Source organism: Leopardus geoffroyi, chromosome C3 (assembly GCF_018350155.1).
Source record: "Leopardus geoffroyi isolate Oge1 chromosome C3, O.geoffroyi_Oge1_pat1.0, whole genome shotgun sequence".
NCBI lineage: Eukaryota > Metazoa > Chordata > Mammalia > Carnivora > Felidae > Leopardus > Leopardus geoffroyi.
The window spans coordinates 4,511,475-4,524,365 of NC_059338.1; the positions used below are offsets into that span (position 1 = coordinate 4,511,475).

Sequence of the window (12,891 nt, forward strand, 5' to 3'; positions counted from 1 at the left end):
TGACTCTGGCTTCATTTCCAACTGCCACTGGCATGAAGCCAGGCAGGGAGCTGAGATATCAACGTGTAAGAGTAGGTCAAAACATTTGTATGGACTGGGGAAGGGGGAGCTAGGGTACAGGATGCCCCCAAACTGTTCTGTTCAGCTTGTCAATGAAAAGTTACTTCTAATATATTTTTTATTTTTATTGTTTTTTTTAATGTTTATTTAGTTTTGAGAGAGAGGGATAGAGAGAGGGTGGGGGAGGGGCGGAGAGAGAGGGAGACAGAATCCCCAGGGGGCTTCCCAATGTCAGCGCAGAGCCCAACATGGGGCTCGAACTCACAAACCTCGAGATCAGGACCTGAGCCAAAACCAGGAGTCGGACGCTCAACCGACTGAGCCACCCAGGGGGTCCAACGAAAAGGGACTTGTAGGATTTCGCAATGGAGGGAACAAAATGTAAGGTCACAGGACTTTCTGGTGATTCTAACCCAGGCTTATCTTTCCCCCCGCTGACTTCTTTGTGCTTGTTGTTTTTACTACACAATTAATGTTTTACTATCTATTATCTGATTATCTTTGATGAGGAATTTAGTGCTTCATTATACGAGAACAATGACATTGGAGTCTAAATCCTCGCAAGGATGTTGTAAATTCCTTCAAGTCGGGGAAATTAAGCTTCTTACTCAGCTCACCATCAGTGTCAACAGAACCTTCTCCGGGAATATGTCTCCCTCCCCCCCCCCCCAACACACTCACATACACACGCAACCACACACACGCGCGCATAACAGGAGAGGAGCTCTAAAAAAAACCAAGGGTGATTTATCCTCTTTAACAAAACTAGTAATTAGACTTAGCCAGGATCATACCGACACAGGTGTCCTTTCCTTAAAAGCACAGACACGTAAAAAACACACCGTAAGAAGGTGTTACAGGATACCCAATACGGTCCTCAAATCCACGCGATTAAGAAGCAACACATCACGCATTGTCACAGAGTCCCGGAGACTCACGTGCGCTCCCGGAAGTGTGTCTTCTCAGTCTGGCCTATGCACTCTTTTTTTCTCCCCCATTCGTTGGTTCACTGCACACTCTTGAGCACTGAGTATCAGACTCCACGTTAGATCTGTGGAATTCAAAGACGAAATTCAAAGACGGAATGATGCAGCGTTGGCTTCAACACAAAGAGGTAACCACAATGCAATAAAATGACTGTTGCCTGGGAGTACATATTTATACAAGGTGAGAGGCGAGCCCAGAAAAAAGAAAAAAAAAAAAAGCCTAACTCTTCCTGAGCGTCAGGTAACACCTGAAGGAAAACCAGTATCATATGGGCGTGCAAGGCGCTGACGTGGGCCAGGAAACCATCACAGAGGGGTCTTCCTTTCAGTCTGAGACTCCCGAGGCCCAAGACAAAAAGTTAAACGGCACCCCTGGCCATGGGACACAGCCCAAGGCAGGGACCCTGGGCCCTTTTCACCGGGGCTCTGTTGGAAGGGGAGGGCACCGTTGTAGAGAAGAAAGGAGTTCCTACAGGCTCTCCATAAAGGGGCCCAGGCAGGTGGGAGGATGCACAAGGGGAGAGTCACTGTTAGGGGCTCAAGGGAGAAGGGAATCTCTGTCTTCCCCAGAAATAGCTCCGGAGAATATAGGCTTTGACGTAGATCTCAAGGAGACAAGGAAGGGGCACGGGGTGGCGGGGAGGGATATGGGAAGTTTTCCTCTGACGAGTGAGGGCTGCAAAGACGGGAGAGCAAGACAGGGGGACCAAGAAATGTTCAACCCCAGGAGCCCTGGAGACTTCTCTCCAGTCAGTGCAGCCAGAAGCCCTAGGGAGCCACAGCAGGCAAGGAGGGGATGGATGGATGGGGATAGGCAAGAAGAGTGATCAGGAGTTGGTGGGAAATGTGAGTGCCAAAAGGAAGGGCCTCATCAAGGCTCGGGTTGCAGGGAAGGCGGGTAAAGGGGAAATGGCTCAGCTCGTGGCACCCAGGGAGCGAGGGGGAGGCAATGTTCAGCCTTGTCTGGGTGAACGGTAAGTGCATCTTCCGCAGGGTCAGCAGAGCCTCTGAACTTTGGGGGAAGAAAGTTCCTTTCCATATTGCTGGAACCAGAGCTTTCAATGGCCCAATGTGTGTATCAGGGGCTGGAGGGGACAGGGGGAGGGAAGCGCATCTTTATGGCTAAGTGTCCTGGGCTTAGGCTCAGGGAGGCCTCGGCTCAGCCAGCCCAGCCACATACTGGTTGAGTGTCCTTGACCAGGTTAACCAACTTGTCTAAGCCCCAGCAGATTACTCGCGTACAAGAGGGACATAAAAATACCGTCCGCGTGTTGTTCTTCCAGAAAGCGCCTGGCACAGGGCCTGGCACATGAGCAAATTCAAGGAGGGTTAACTATTTTCACGATTATAATTAGTCTGCATCACTAGCAAGCGCATTGTCCAAAAGAGGATGTGGGCGGCTCAGATCACAGGGAAGGCGCTGTGCTCAGAGCTGGGTCCCCACCTTCTCCGAGCAAGGCTGATGAACTCCGGTCTCCCCACCGGAGGGTGACTCAGCCTGGAAGTCATGAAATATGAAAAGAAATTAAGAAGTGCTGCACTTGGTTCACGCAGATGATTTGGGAGTGTGAGGATGGTTATGTGAAGAGGCAGCATCCTTTCATTTAACTTGAGCAAACAAAACTGGGGCGTTAAAGATGCCGGCGCCAGGCTGTCTGGTTTCAAATCCCCGGACATTAGTCACATCGGTGGCATTCCTGAACCTCTCTGGAGCCTCAGTTTTCTCACCTGTAAAGCAGGGTGCATTAGATTACCCACGTCGTAAGATTATTGTGGCAATTAAATCAGTTCCTACAGGTAAAGTGCTTAGAACACTGTCTGGCATGTAGCAAATGCTCAATAAACGGTAATTCTTATGCTGTGGGTTATTATCATCATTGGACTCTAATTCCTACCCGGGTAAGATTTCAGGGCACCAGATGGCAGCCCCGTAGTTTTTTGAAGAACTCCAGCGATAGAAAATGAGAAGAGTCCCCGCAGCGGTGATCGTCCCAGCTGGACGGGTTCACCAAGTCACTGAAGAGACTAGTCGGTCATCATAGAAGGGGTTCCTCCCCGGAGGCGGAAGATCTGCTAGGCGTCCACTGTGAAGAAAGACTCCCTGAGGCCAGGCCCTGGGGTTGCGGGGGCAGGGGACACTGGTGTAATAACTGCCACCGGCCGCCAGGGAGCAGCAGAGCCCGACCCCGGGTGGCGTCGTGCGCAGAAAGCAATTCATCCCGGGCTCTAGGTTTGCCTCCGGCTGTTTGAGTAGCTGCACCAATCCCCGTGAGCACCGCTGCGGCAATCCCGCCCATTACCGGCTACCCAACCAATCAACGAGCGCGCTGCTCCGGACTGCAGCCGGCTCGCGGCGCCGGTCTTCTGGGTCCGGCGCCCCAGCCCCGCCCCCGAGGCGGGTGGGCCAATCCCCGCGGCGGGACGGGGCGTCGCCGGACGGGGCGCGGAGCCCACGTGGTACCAGGGCGCGGGTGGGTGGTGCCAGGCCCCGGAGGCGGGCGGGGGACGAGGGGCTGGCGCGGTCGCGTGCCCTGCCGCCGCCATGGGGGTGCAGCCCCCCAACTTTTCGTGGGTGCTCCCGGGCCGACTGGCGGGTCTGGCGCTGCCGCGGCTGCCCGCGCACTACCAGTTCCTGCTGGACCGGGGCGTGCGGCACTTGGTGTCCCTGACGGAGCGCGGGCCCCCGCACAGCGACACCTGCCCCGGCCTCACGCTGCACCGGCTGCGCATCCCGGACTTCTGTCCACCGGCCCCCGAGCAGATCGACCGCTTCGTGCGGATAGTGGACGAGGCCAACGCGCGCGGGGAGGTCAGCGGGCGGGGAGGGGCCTGCGGGGGTCAGCGGGGGGCTGGGAGGGGCCTGCGCGGGGCGGGGCGGGGCCGGGCACGGAGGAGCCTGCAAGCGTCAGCGGGGAGCAGGGCGGGGCCAGGCAGGGAGGAGCTCGCGGGGGACTGGGCGGGGACAGGGCGGGGCTAGGGCAGGGAGGGGCCTACAGGGGGTGAGCGGGGGGACAGGGAGGAGCCTGCGGGGGGACTGGGCGGGGCCGGGCAGGCAGGGACTTCGCTGGACTCGGGGAGCAGAGGGAGCGCCCGGGGGCCAGGACGAGAAGACGGGGGAGGCGCGCAGTGGGGGGTAGGGCCCGCAGGGAAGCAACGAGTTTTGTGAGCTGAGAGGCAGAAGGGTGGCCGCACTGGGGCGACACGCGGGTGGAAGGCAGTGGCTCGTGAGCGCTCTCCGGAGCCACACGGTCCAAATATAACGGAGCCACATTTGCAATTTTAAAGTTTCTAGCAGCCACATTTTGAAAAGGTAAAGAAGAATGAGGGGAAACTCGTTTTGATGATGTAGGTTAACCCAGTAAGTCAAAAATATTACCATTTCAGCATATAATCAATATAAATTCTTCATGAGATATTTTAATACTTTTTTGTACCACGTCTTCAAAACCTGGTTGTACTTTATGTCGTATCTCAATCCGGATGAGCAGCGGCTCTGCGCTCCGCGGGGGCCGGGACAGGGGGAGGCGGGGGGTGGGGGTATCACTGGACAGCGCAGGTAGAGGGTTGTGGGCGGGCAGGCCAGGAACCCGGCTCTTGAACCAGCTACTTGGGGTGTGATTGGCAGCCTCCGGACCACGAGGCACGGGACAGCCCTCCCTGACTTTGATGTCACTTCTCCGGCCCCTGAGAGCCTGAGCCAGGGGCCTGAGCCGGCCTGTGAGGTCCTGGGCCTCACCCAGAAGCAGCAGCTGCAGGGAGAGGGAGGGGGGTAAGGGAAGGGCGGCGGGGCACCAGGCTCCACCCGACCAAGCTGCTTCTTCGCAGGCTGTGGGAGTGCACTGTGCCCTGGGCTTTGGCCGCACTGGCACCATGCTGGCCTGTTACCTGGTGAAAGAGAGGGGCCTGGCCGCGGGAGATGCCATTGCTGAAATCCGGCGCCTTCGACCCGGCTCCATCGAGACCTACGAACAGGAGAAAGCCGTCTTCCAGTTCTATCAGCGGACTAAATAAGGGCCCCCCCCCCCCGCACCCGTCTTCCTGGCCCATGCCCTGACCTGCACTGGAAGCACTAGGCCCTCCCGCTGCTCGAGAGACTGAATGGCCATTCCCTGCAGGCAGGCCTTGCCCAAAGAGAGGGCTGGGGCTGCACTGCAGGGGGGGGCAGGGGGGCCTCCGCTGCGTCCCCGAATAAACAACTTCGAAGAGCCAGCTCACGGTGCATAGCCCCGTGCAGTTTACAAAGCATTCCCACATGCCAACTAACTGGAGCCTCACGCTAGCCCTGTGACCCAGGAATGACAGCAGGGCCATCGCTGTTCTTTGGGTGAGGTAGCTCAGGCCCAGGCCCAAGGCCAGGCTTCTAGAAAGTGGAAGGGTGGGCCGGGACCACAGCACACATCTTCAGCCCCTGAAAGATGCTGAGACGCTATGTGTCTGTTCCCTGACAATCTTTGATGTCTCTCCTGGGGAGCCGGTCAGCGAAAAGGTCACAGATCCCCAGGGGCCCGGGGTCTCTGATGCTCACAGGCCGGAAGCGTCCTGTGGACACAACCCCTCGGTCTGGGCCCGCATGCCCCTCCTGTGTCATCCTGTCCACCCTCTCGAGACGGAGAAGGCCTGGGTGTTGTCACACAGATAACTACTATCGCCAGTTCCCCAGGACCAGGCGTCTCTCACCAGCCGTGGGCTTCTGGGCTCCCCCGTGAGCCCCTGCCTGTGACGCTGTCCCCCAACCCCAGGCCCAGGGAGGCTGGAACCGAGCCAGCCTGGGCGGTTGTGTGGAGAGGGCTATTTGATGGTTAGATGAAGGGATGCGGGGCCATGACTCTTAGCGTGTTTCTCTGATGTTCCCTTCCCTTCCCGGTTGGAGACCATTCTAGAAGGCCCAGAGCCTTTGAGACACAGGATGAATGGGGTAGACCAGCCACATGGACTCTTTATTGTAACTTCTGTCTGAATCCCCGTCCCCTGTTGTGCGGCAGGCCGGGCTGCACGAGGCAGAGGTTGGTCCTGAACCGCGTCCTGAGTGCTGTGCGTCCCCGGCCTTGTCAGGTGCGGAGGCTCCAGCTGAGTGAGATGACTCACCACCTCCTGCAGGGACGGGCGCGGACAGGGCCGCAGCAGGGACAGGGGCGCTGGGACAGACCTGCCTTCCAGATGCAGTGGACACAGAGCAAGGAGGCCAGCCCCCCCCACCGCGGACCCGGTCCTGTATAGCCTAGGCCAGAGGCAGGCCCAAGCCGCCTGCTCCTGACCCATCTTTGTGTTGTCTCACGCAGTGTTACGACTGGAGTCTTGCCGCTGTCCCCGGAAGGGAGACAGGCCGTAAGTTCCAGTCCTACAGCGGACTAACTAAGGGCCCCTCTCCGCTGAGGACTATCAGAGCCGAGTAATCCGTCCTTCATCCTGCTCCCCTGGGTCCCCACCAGCCCGGCCAGGCCGCGCGTGAGAGGCACCCACAGTTGCAGGCACTCAGGCTGCAGCAGAGCCGGAAGCAGCTCGGAGACCGATGCACCGGAGCCCGGCCACCTGTTCCGCCTGCTGCCTCACCGGAGGCCTGGGCCTGTTTCTCCACGTGCACCAGAGCCCCCTTCCACAGGGGAGCGTGTGTGTGCATGTGTGCACGTGCGTGTGCCAGAGCCCCCTTCCACAGGGGAGCGTGTGTGTGCATGTGTGCGCGTGCGTGTGCCAGAGCCCCCTTCCACAGGGGAGTGTGTGTGTGTGTGCGTGCGTGTGCCAGAGCCCCTTTCCACAGGGGAGTGTGTGTGTGTGCGTGCGTGCGTGTGCCAGAGCCCCTTTCCACAGGGGAGTGTGTGTGTGTGTGCGTGCGTGTGCCAGAGCCCCTTTCCACAGGGGAGCGTGTGTGTGTGCGTGCGTGCGTGTGCCAGAGCCCCTTTCCACAGGGGAGCGTGTGTGTGTGTGTGCGTGCGTGTGCCAGAGCCCCCTTCCACAGGGGAGCGTGTGTGTGCATGTGTGCGCGTGCGTGTGCCAGAGCCCCCTTCCACAGGGGAGTGTGTGTGTGTGTGCGTGCGTGTGCCAGAGCCCCTTTCCACAGGGGAGTGTATGTGTGTGCGTGCGTGCGTGTGCCAGAGCCCCTTTCCACAGGGGAGTGTGTGTGTGCGTGCGTGTGCCAGAGCCCCCTTCCACAGGGGAGCGTGTGTGTGCATGTGTGCGCGTGCGTGTGCCAGAGCCCCTTTCCACAGGGGAGTGTGTGTGTGTGCGTGCGTGTGCCAGAGCCCCCTTCCACAGGGGAGCGTGTGTGTGCATGTGCGTGCGTGCGTGTGCCAGAGCCCCTTTCCACAGGGGAGTGTGTGTGTGTGCGTGCGTGCGTGTGCCAGAGCCCCTTTCCACAGGGGAGTGTGTGCGTGCGTGCGTGTGCCAGAGCCCCCTTCCACAGGGGAGCGTGTGTGTGCGTGCGTGCGTGTGCCAGAGCCCCCTTCCACAGGGGAGCGTGTGTGTGCGTGCGTGCGTGTGCCAGAGCCCCCTTCCACAGGGGAGCGTGTGTGTGCGTGCGTGCGTGTGCCAGAGCCCCCTTCCACAGGGGAGCGTGTGTGTGCGTGCGTGCGTGTGCCAGAGCCCCCTTCCACAGGGGAGCGTGTGTGTGTGCGCGTGCGTGCGTGTGCCAGAGCCCCTTTCCACAGGGGAGTGTGTGTGTGCGTGCGTGCGTGTGCCAGAGCCCCCTTCCACAGGGGAGCGTGTATGTGTGCGCGTGCGTGTTTCCACAGGGGAGCGTGTGTGTGTGTGCATGTGTGCGTGTGCCAGAGCCCCTTTCCACAGGGGAGTATGTGTGTGCGTGCGTGCGTGTGCCAGAGCCCCCTTTCACAGGGGAGCGTGTGTGTGTGCGCGTGCGTGTGCCAGAGCCCCCTTCCACAGGGGAGCGTGTGTGCGCGTGCGTGCGTGTGCCAGAGCCCCCTTCCACAGGGGAGCGTGTGTGTGCGTGCGTGCGTGTGCCAGAGCCCCTTTCCACAGGGGAGTGTGTGTGTGTGTGTGTGCGTGCGTGTGCCAGAGCCCCTTTCCACAGGGGAGCGCGTGCGCGTGTGTGTGCACACACGTGCGTGAAGGGAGCAAGCGTGTGGATGGTCTGCTCCCCGGACCCCTCCCCTCCACCTACCAGGATGGGAACAGGGAAGTGGGGACTCGAGGCTGCACCCCAGGGTTCACGTTTGCTCTGATCCTGCCGTGCCCTGTCGAACAGCCAGTCCTCACACTCCTGCCCTCCGCTCCCACCCCCCTGCATCCTGTCCTCTGGACGGCAGGAGGGGAACCTGCCCTTCCCTTCCTCCTGGGGCTCCTTCAGAGGAGACGGAACATTTTTCTAACCCCATTAGAGCCCCCTATGCAGCCTCCGTCCCCATAATTTAAGCAGATCTCTGCTGCCTCAAGAGTTCCTCGGGGAAATAAACATATAATTATGTGCTTAAGGAAATCGGTTTTTAAATAAGTAAGAGTTGACTTGAGATGAAAAACTCTGCCCGTATCCTTCCACCTACCTGGGGAGGTTAGCCTGAGGCGCCTTTTGGGCGCACCCCCACCCCCAGATATTTGGGGATGGGGAGCAGAGGCCTGCTCGCCTCTCCTGTGACCACCAGGGAGGGGCTACAGGCCTCCCTTCCCCGTCCCACCTTCACTGAGATGACGGGTGTGAGGAACGGGCCACCCCCGCCGACACGGAGCCTGTGCCCCCCCTCAAACCAGGGTCCCTCCAGCTCAGCACCGCTGGCATCTGGGGCTGAGGCTTCTCGGTTGCGAGGCCATCTGTGCGCCGAATGGTGTTTAGCAACATCCGTGACCTCTCCACTCACCAGATGCCGGCAGCGTGCCTACCCCCCCCCCAAAAATGGGACCTCGAGAATGCTTCCAGGCATTGCCAAATGTCCCCCAGGAGGACAAAATTGGCCCCAGTTGGGAACCGGTGCCTCAGCCCAGCAAGCACCAGAGGCAACCATGAGCTTTCGTTCCCTATAGGAACGTGCTTGGGCATTTCTCCTGTGGACGCACACGTCTGGAGGGGGGAGAAAGGGCCAGACGCCATCAAACGCGTCCCTCTTGCAGCGGTTCCTGCTGCCCGCTCCCAGCCCCGCCCCCTTGCCCAGGGTGGCTTTCCAAGATGGTGACAGACACCGTTCACTTTCAACGTCTGCAGTGATGTGGACTCACACCCCCGTGTCTTTAAAGCTCACGTTTATGGTCTGGCAGGCGGCTTGCCATCCCTGCCCGATGGAGGCTGTTCTAAGTGGAAGACATCCGTCCACGTCATTCGGGTTCTGGGGCCGGCGCCGTTTCGGTTCCTCGCCCGGAAAGCTGTTCGGATGCGCGAGCAACCAGAATCGGGACAGGGGGCGCACGGGCCGCTCTCTGAGACACTCCTCCCTGGTTCTTCCTCCTCCGCTTCGCCTGCCGCAAGCCCCACGGGGGTACTTCTCCGTGGGCTCTTCCCAGGCCATGTGTCCCCGCCCTGGGGGGGGGGGGGGGGGGGGGGGGGGACATGCGTCCTCCTGCTGCAGAGATCCGTCTGCATCATGTATCCTGCACCCACCGCGTAGGGACCTGTCCCACGGGGCGGCCCCTCCTCCCTCTCGTGAAGGGAGTCCGCTCCTCGTGCCCGGGCCCCCAGGTCTCCCCAGGAGAATGATGAGCACGTCACGGGGCCAGGGATTTGATCCAGATCACGAACCATTTCCCAGAATGAACCGCACTCCTGCGCCGAGCCTCAGACCGAAACTTCTGCTGTCTGCGTTGCCATTTTTCCTAAGGAAACTAATTTGGTCTCACGGGACTGTTGCGTCGCGAAACAGCGTCAGTGACCACGAACGCATCTCACGCTTCGTCGTGACTGAACCGTCACATTTATGAAGCACCGACCGCGTAGCAGCTGTTTTTGCACACATCGTGTTATGCCATGTTCTCCTTACAACCACTCTGCGAATCAGGTATTTTTCCCTTTTTATAGATAAACTGAGGCGTGCAGAGCTGGCTAGCTTGCCCACATTTGCAGCGACGGAGCTGGGAACAAACAGGGACCCTGCTCCCGCTGCCCGACCTCCCCCCAGCCCCAGTCACGCGTGGCAGTCTGTCTTCGTGGTCAGAGCTCGGCCTCGAGGGCCGTCTCAATACAACCTCTGACGTCCCTCTCTCCATCCTCCGAGGAGGTCAGAGAATAAACTGCACCTGACGCTGAAGCCAATGCATCCGCGCTGTGGCTGTTCCTTAAAATGCAGCCCCAGCGTTTAAGTCCCGAACAGGGAAGCCGGTCATCAGGTCACCTCTGTCACAGCTGCTGCTACAGGACTCGGAGCTTGTGATGTCCTCGCCCAGCAGGACGATCTGGAGGCACGTGTGAATGTCATTGAGCCCTTGAAAATATCCGATGATTTATTGAAAACTCGAATCTCCTTTCTGGCTTTGTGGTCGTTATTGGAGCCCTTAATGGGTGCCAGGCTCCATGCCAAGAGCTCGACAGACATTATCGCAGTCGATCCGCAGAGCGACCCTACGAACAAGGTCATGATAACGACCAGTGCACGTTATGAGTAAACTGAGGCCCAGAGAGTTTGAATAACATGCCCAGTCACATAGCTAGATCAGGACTCAAACCTGGGTTTCTCTAACTGTAAATGCCTTGTCTCTCAGGTGTGGAGAGGGGACATTGTTCTCATTAGAAAACACACAGCAGCATCTCGTGTTTCCCCAGAAACAAAGTATTTGGACCGACAGGCTCCCGGTGGAGCTCTGGGATCACGCACCACCCCCTCCCCCCCGCCCCCCCCCACCACACACGGGCACCGCCGCTCTGTCCTGGGAGTGTTGACCTGCCTGACCGGCCGCCACCCCAGCCGGCTTCCGCCTCAAGCCTCCCGCACCGTCAAAAATATAGTCCCCTATTGATTTAGAAGTGAGTCACATAAGCACCTCTTCCATTACTTTAAAATTTGTCTCCGCTATTATGGACTCGAGGCGTACTCTCGAGAAGGCCTGTGCTTGTGCAAGCAAGCAGAAATCTGAGAAACGCTGGGTGCACGTCTATGCCTCAAGTTGATGACTTATTTGCAACCTTGATAACCGAATCCTTTGTGCCAACAAATTCCCTGAATTGCTTCGGCCACCCTCTCACCCTATTTTTCCCTTGACTCACTCTGTCCCCCTGGATATGTGATCACGAAACAAAGTGGTGATGTCACCTCTGAGCTTTCGGTGCGTGGGATTCAGCACCGCCAACAGTTTTGGGATGTCCCCCCTGCCTTTTATACTAAAGACATCACTGTGTCCTCCTCAGCGATGCATGCTGAGTAGCGAGTCTGCTCCAAACCCAGGGTGGGACAGATGGGGAATAGCCAGTGTAGATGCCCCACGTGTGGCACTGCTCACCTCCTGCAGTGCGTCTTCTGTGCCGCTGGGCTCCCCAGGCCCACGCCAAGCAAATTCACCAATTTGCGTGTTTAGGCACCTGTTGTGAGGGCTGGTTGGAGCTGGGTGCAGCCTGGGGCGTGGAGTAAAATTGAACAAAGTAACCACACTGGGATCAAGTGCACAGAGAGAACAACGCCACGTTTGACCCTGATCTACGAGGCCCCAAAGAATCCAGTCCTTTTCGGGGTCCCCGGGACCACTCTTGCTAGAAGGACTCACAAAAAAAGCTGTTACATTACCAATTCTATTATTGCAGAGAGAGGACACAAATGACGATCAGCACAGGAGAAAGGCACAAGGGACAGAGCCCGGGGAAACCAGGCATGGGCTTCCAATGGCATCACACAGCCACACTTATCTCCCCTGGAATTGTGAAAATGCATAAATACTGCCTGACGGCGAGGTTCACCGGAGCCTTAGTAGTGCCCAGGGGTTTTGCTGGGGGCAGTCACAAAGGCACGCAGCCCTGGCATGACTGACCTTTGTTGCTCGCTCGGTCTTCCGCCCCAGAGGGCAGAGTGAGGCCGCCCGGCCCCAAGCAGCCTGGCATCCACACACTCACGTTGTTAGCACACACCCTCTGCCCCGCCCGGGGTCTCAGGTGCCCAAAGACGTCCTTATGAGGCAGGATGTTTCAAGAGCTAAGAGATCACCTCACAGGAGCCAGTTGAGGGGCAGGCCTGACGACCTTGGGAAAGCGTAAGGTTTGGGCCACCCCGCCTGCTGAGCTGACCCCGTCTTGCTCACGACCAGGTATCCCGCGCTCTGCCCATGACAGCCTGGGGGGTGCTGTTCCCTCTGCCAGCGAGGCTTTGTCCCCAACTGTGCCCAGCTCCCAACCCCTGCCCCCGCTCCCGCCCTTGGTCTCGTTTTAAAACCGTTTCTTGGGAAAAGGTTTTCAAGCGACCCCCACATAGGCTCACACATATTCCCGAAGCATCTGTCCTTCTCCCTCACGGGCCCTTGCTCACCTATGATTCCTTTCATTGTCTCTCTCTCCTACTAGAGTGTCGGGACCTCGCCATGCTGCTGGCGCCCAGCACAATGCCTGGAACCCGGTGCTCCGTAAACACGTGGCAACCGACTGACCGGGTACCTGCCCCGAGACGCAGAACCGGGAAGAATAATCCAGGGCATATACTCTAGTGGCGGATCCGTGGCACGCGTGACCCGAAGTGTGACGCAATGATGGGTACAGGGCGGCGCACAGGGAGCCGACTGGCGCCGAGGCGCCCCCAGCGGGTGGCGGAACACACGTGGGTAGATCCGGTCGGTGAAGGGGCCGCCGACACTCCTGCCGGAGGCTCTGGGTGGGTTGCATCCGATCGCCAGTGCGCAGGCGCCACAGGCCTCTGAGCAGAGGCCACCCCGCCGGGCTCCGCGCTTTTTCTTCAGTTCCACGCGACAGCAGGGCCCCGTCGCCGGGCGGCGCTGCGGT

General features: G+C 59.0%; 1 protein-coding gene and 1 long non-coding RNA gene across 2 annotated transcripts; one reads left to right on the forward strand and one right to left on the reverse strand.

Moving 5' to 3' along the window:
- Positions 1-785: 785 nt before the first annotated feature.
- On the reverse strand, positions 786-12,529 carry LOC123586101. Its single transcript, XR_006706598.1, has 2 exons — positions 12,425-12,529; positions 786-1,111 (listed from the first exon to the last, which is right to left on the reverse strand). It is a non-coding gene; the product is annotated as an uncharacterized LOC123586101 (long non-coding RNA).
- On the forward strand, positions 3,506-5,255 carry DUSP23 (dual specificity phosphatase 23). The gene is made up of 2 exons (XM_045454991.1): positions 3,506-3,855; positions 4,872-5,255. The coding sequence occupies exons 1-2, from the start codon at positions 3,589-3,591 to the stop codon at positions 5,055-5,057; spliced, it is 453 nt and encodes a 150-aa protein (XP_045310947.1). The 5' UTR covers positions 3,506-3,588; the 3' UTR covers positions 5,058-5,255.
- Positions 12,530-12,891: the final 362 nt, after the last annotated feature.

Bases quoted from the DNA above. Each gene is read 5' to 3' on its own strand.
- DUSP23 (XM_045454991.1), top strand. From the start codon at position 3,589: ATGGGGGTGCAGCCCCCCAACTTTTCGTGGGTGCTCCCGGGCCGACTG. The intron at 3,856-4,871 runs GTCAGCGGGCGG...GCTTCTTCGCAG, and splicing joins AGGCCAACGCGCGCGGGGAG to GCTGTGGGAGTGCACTGTGC.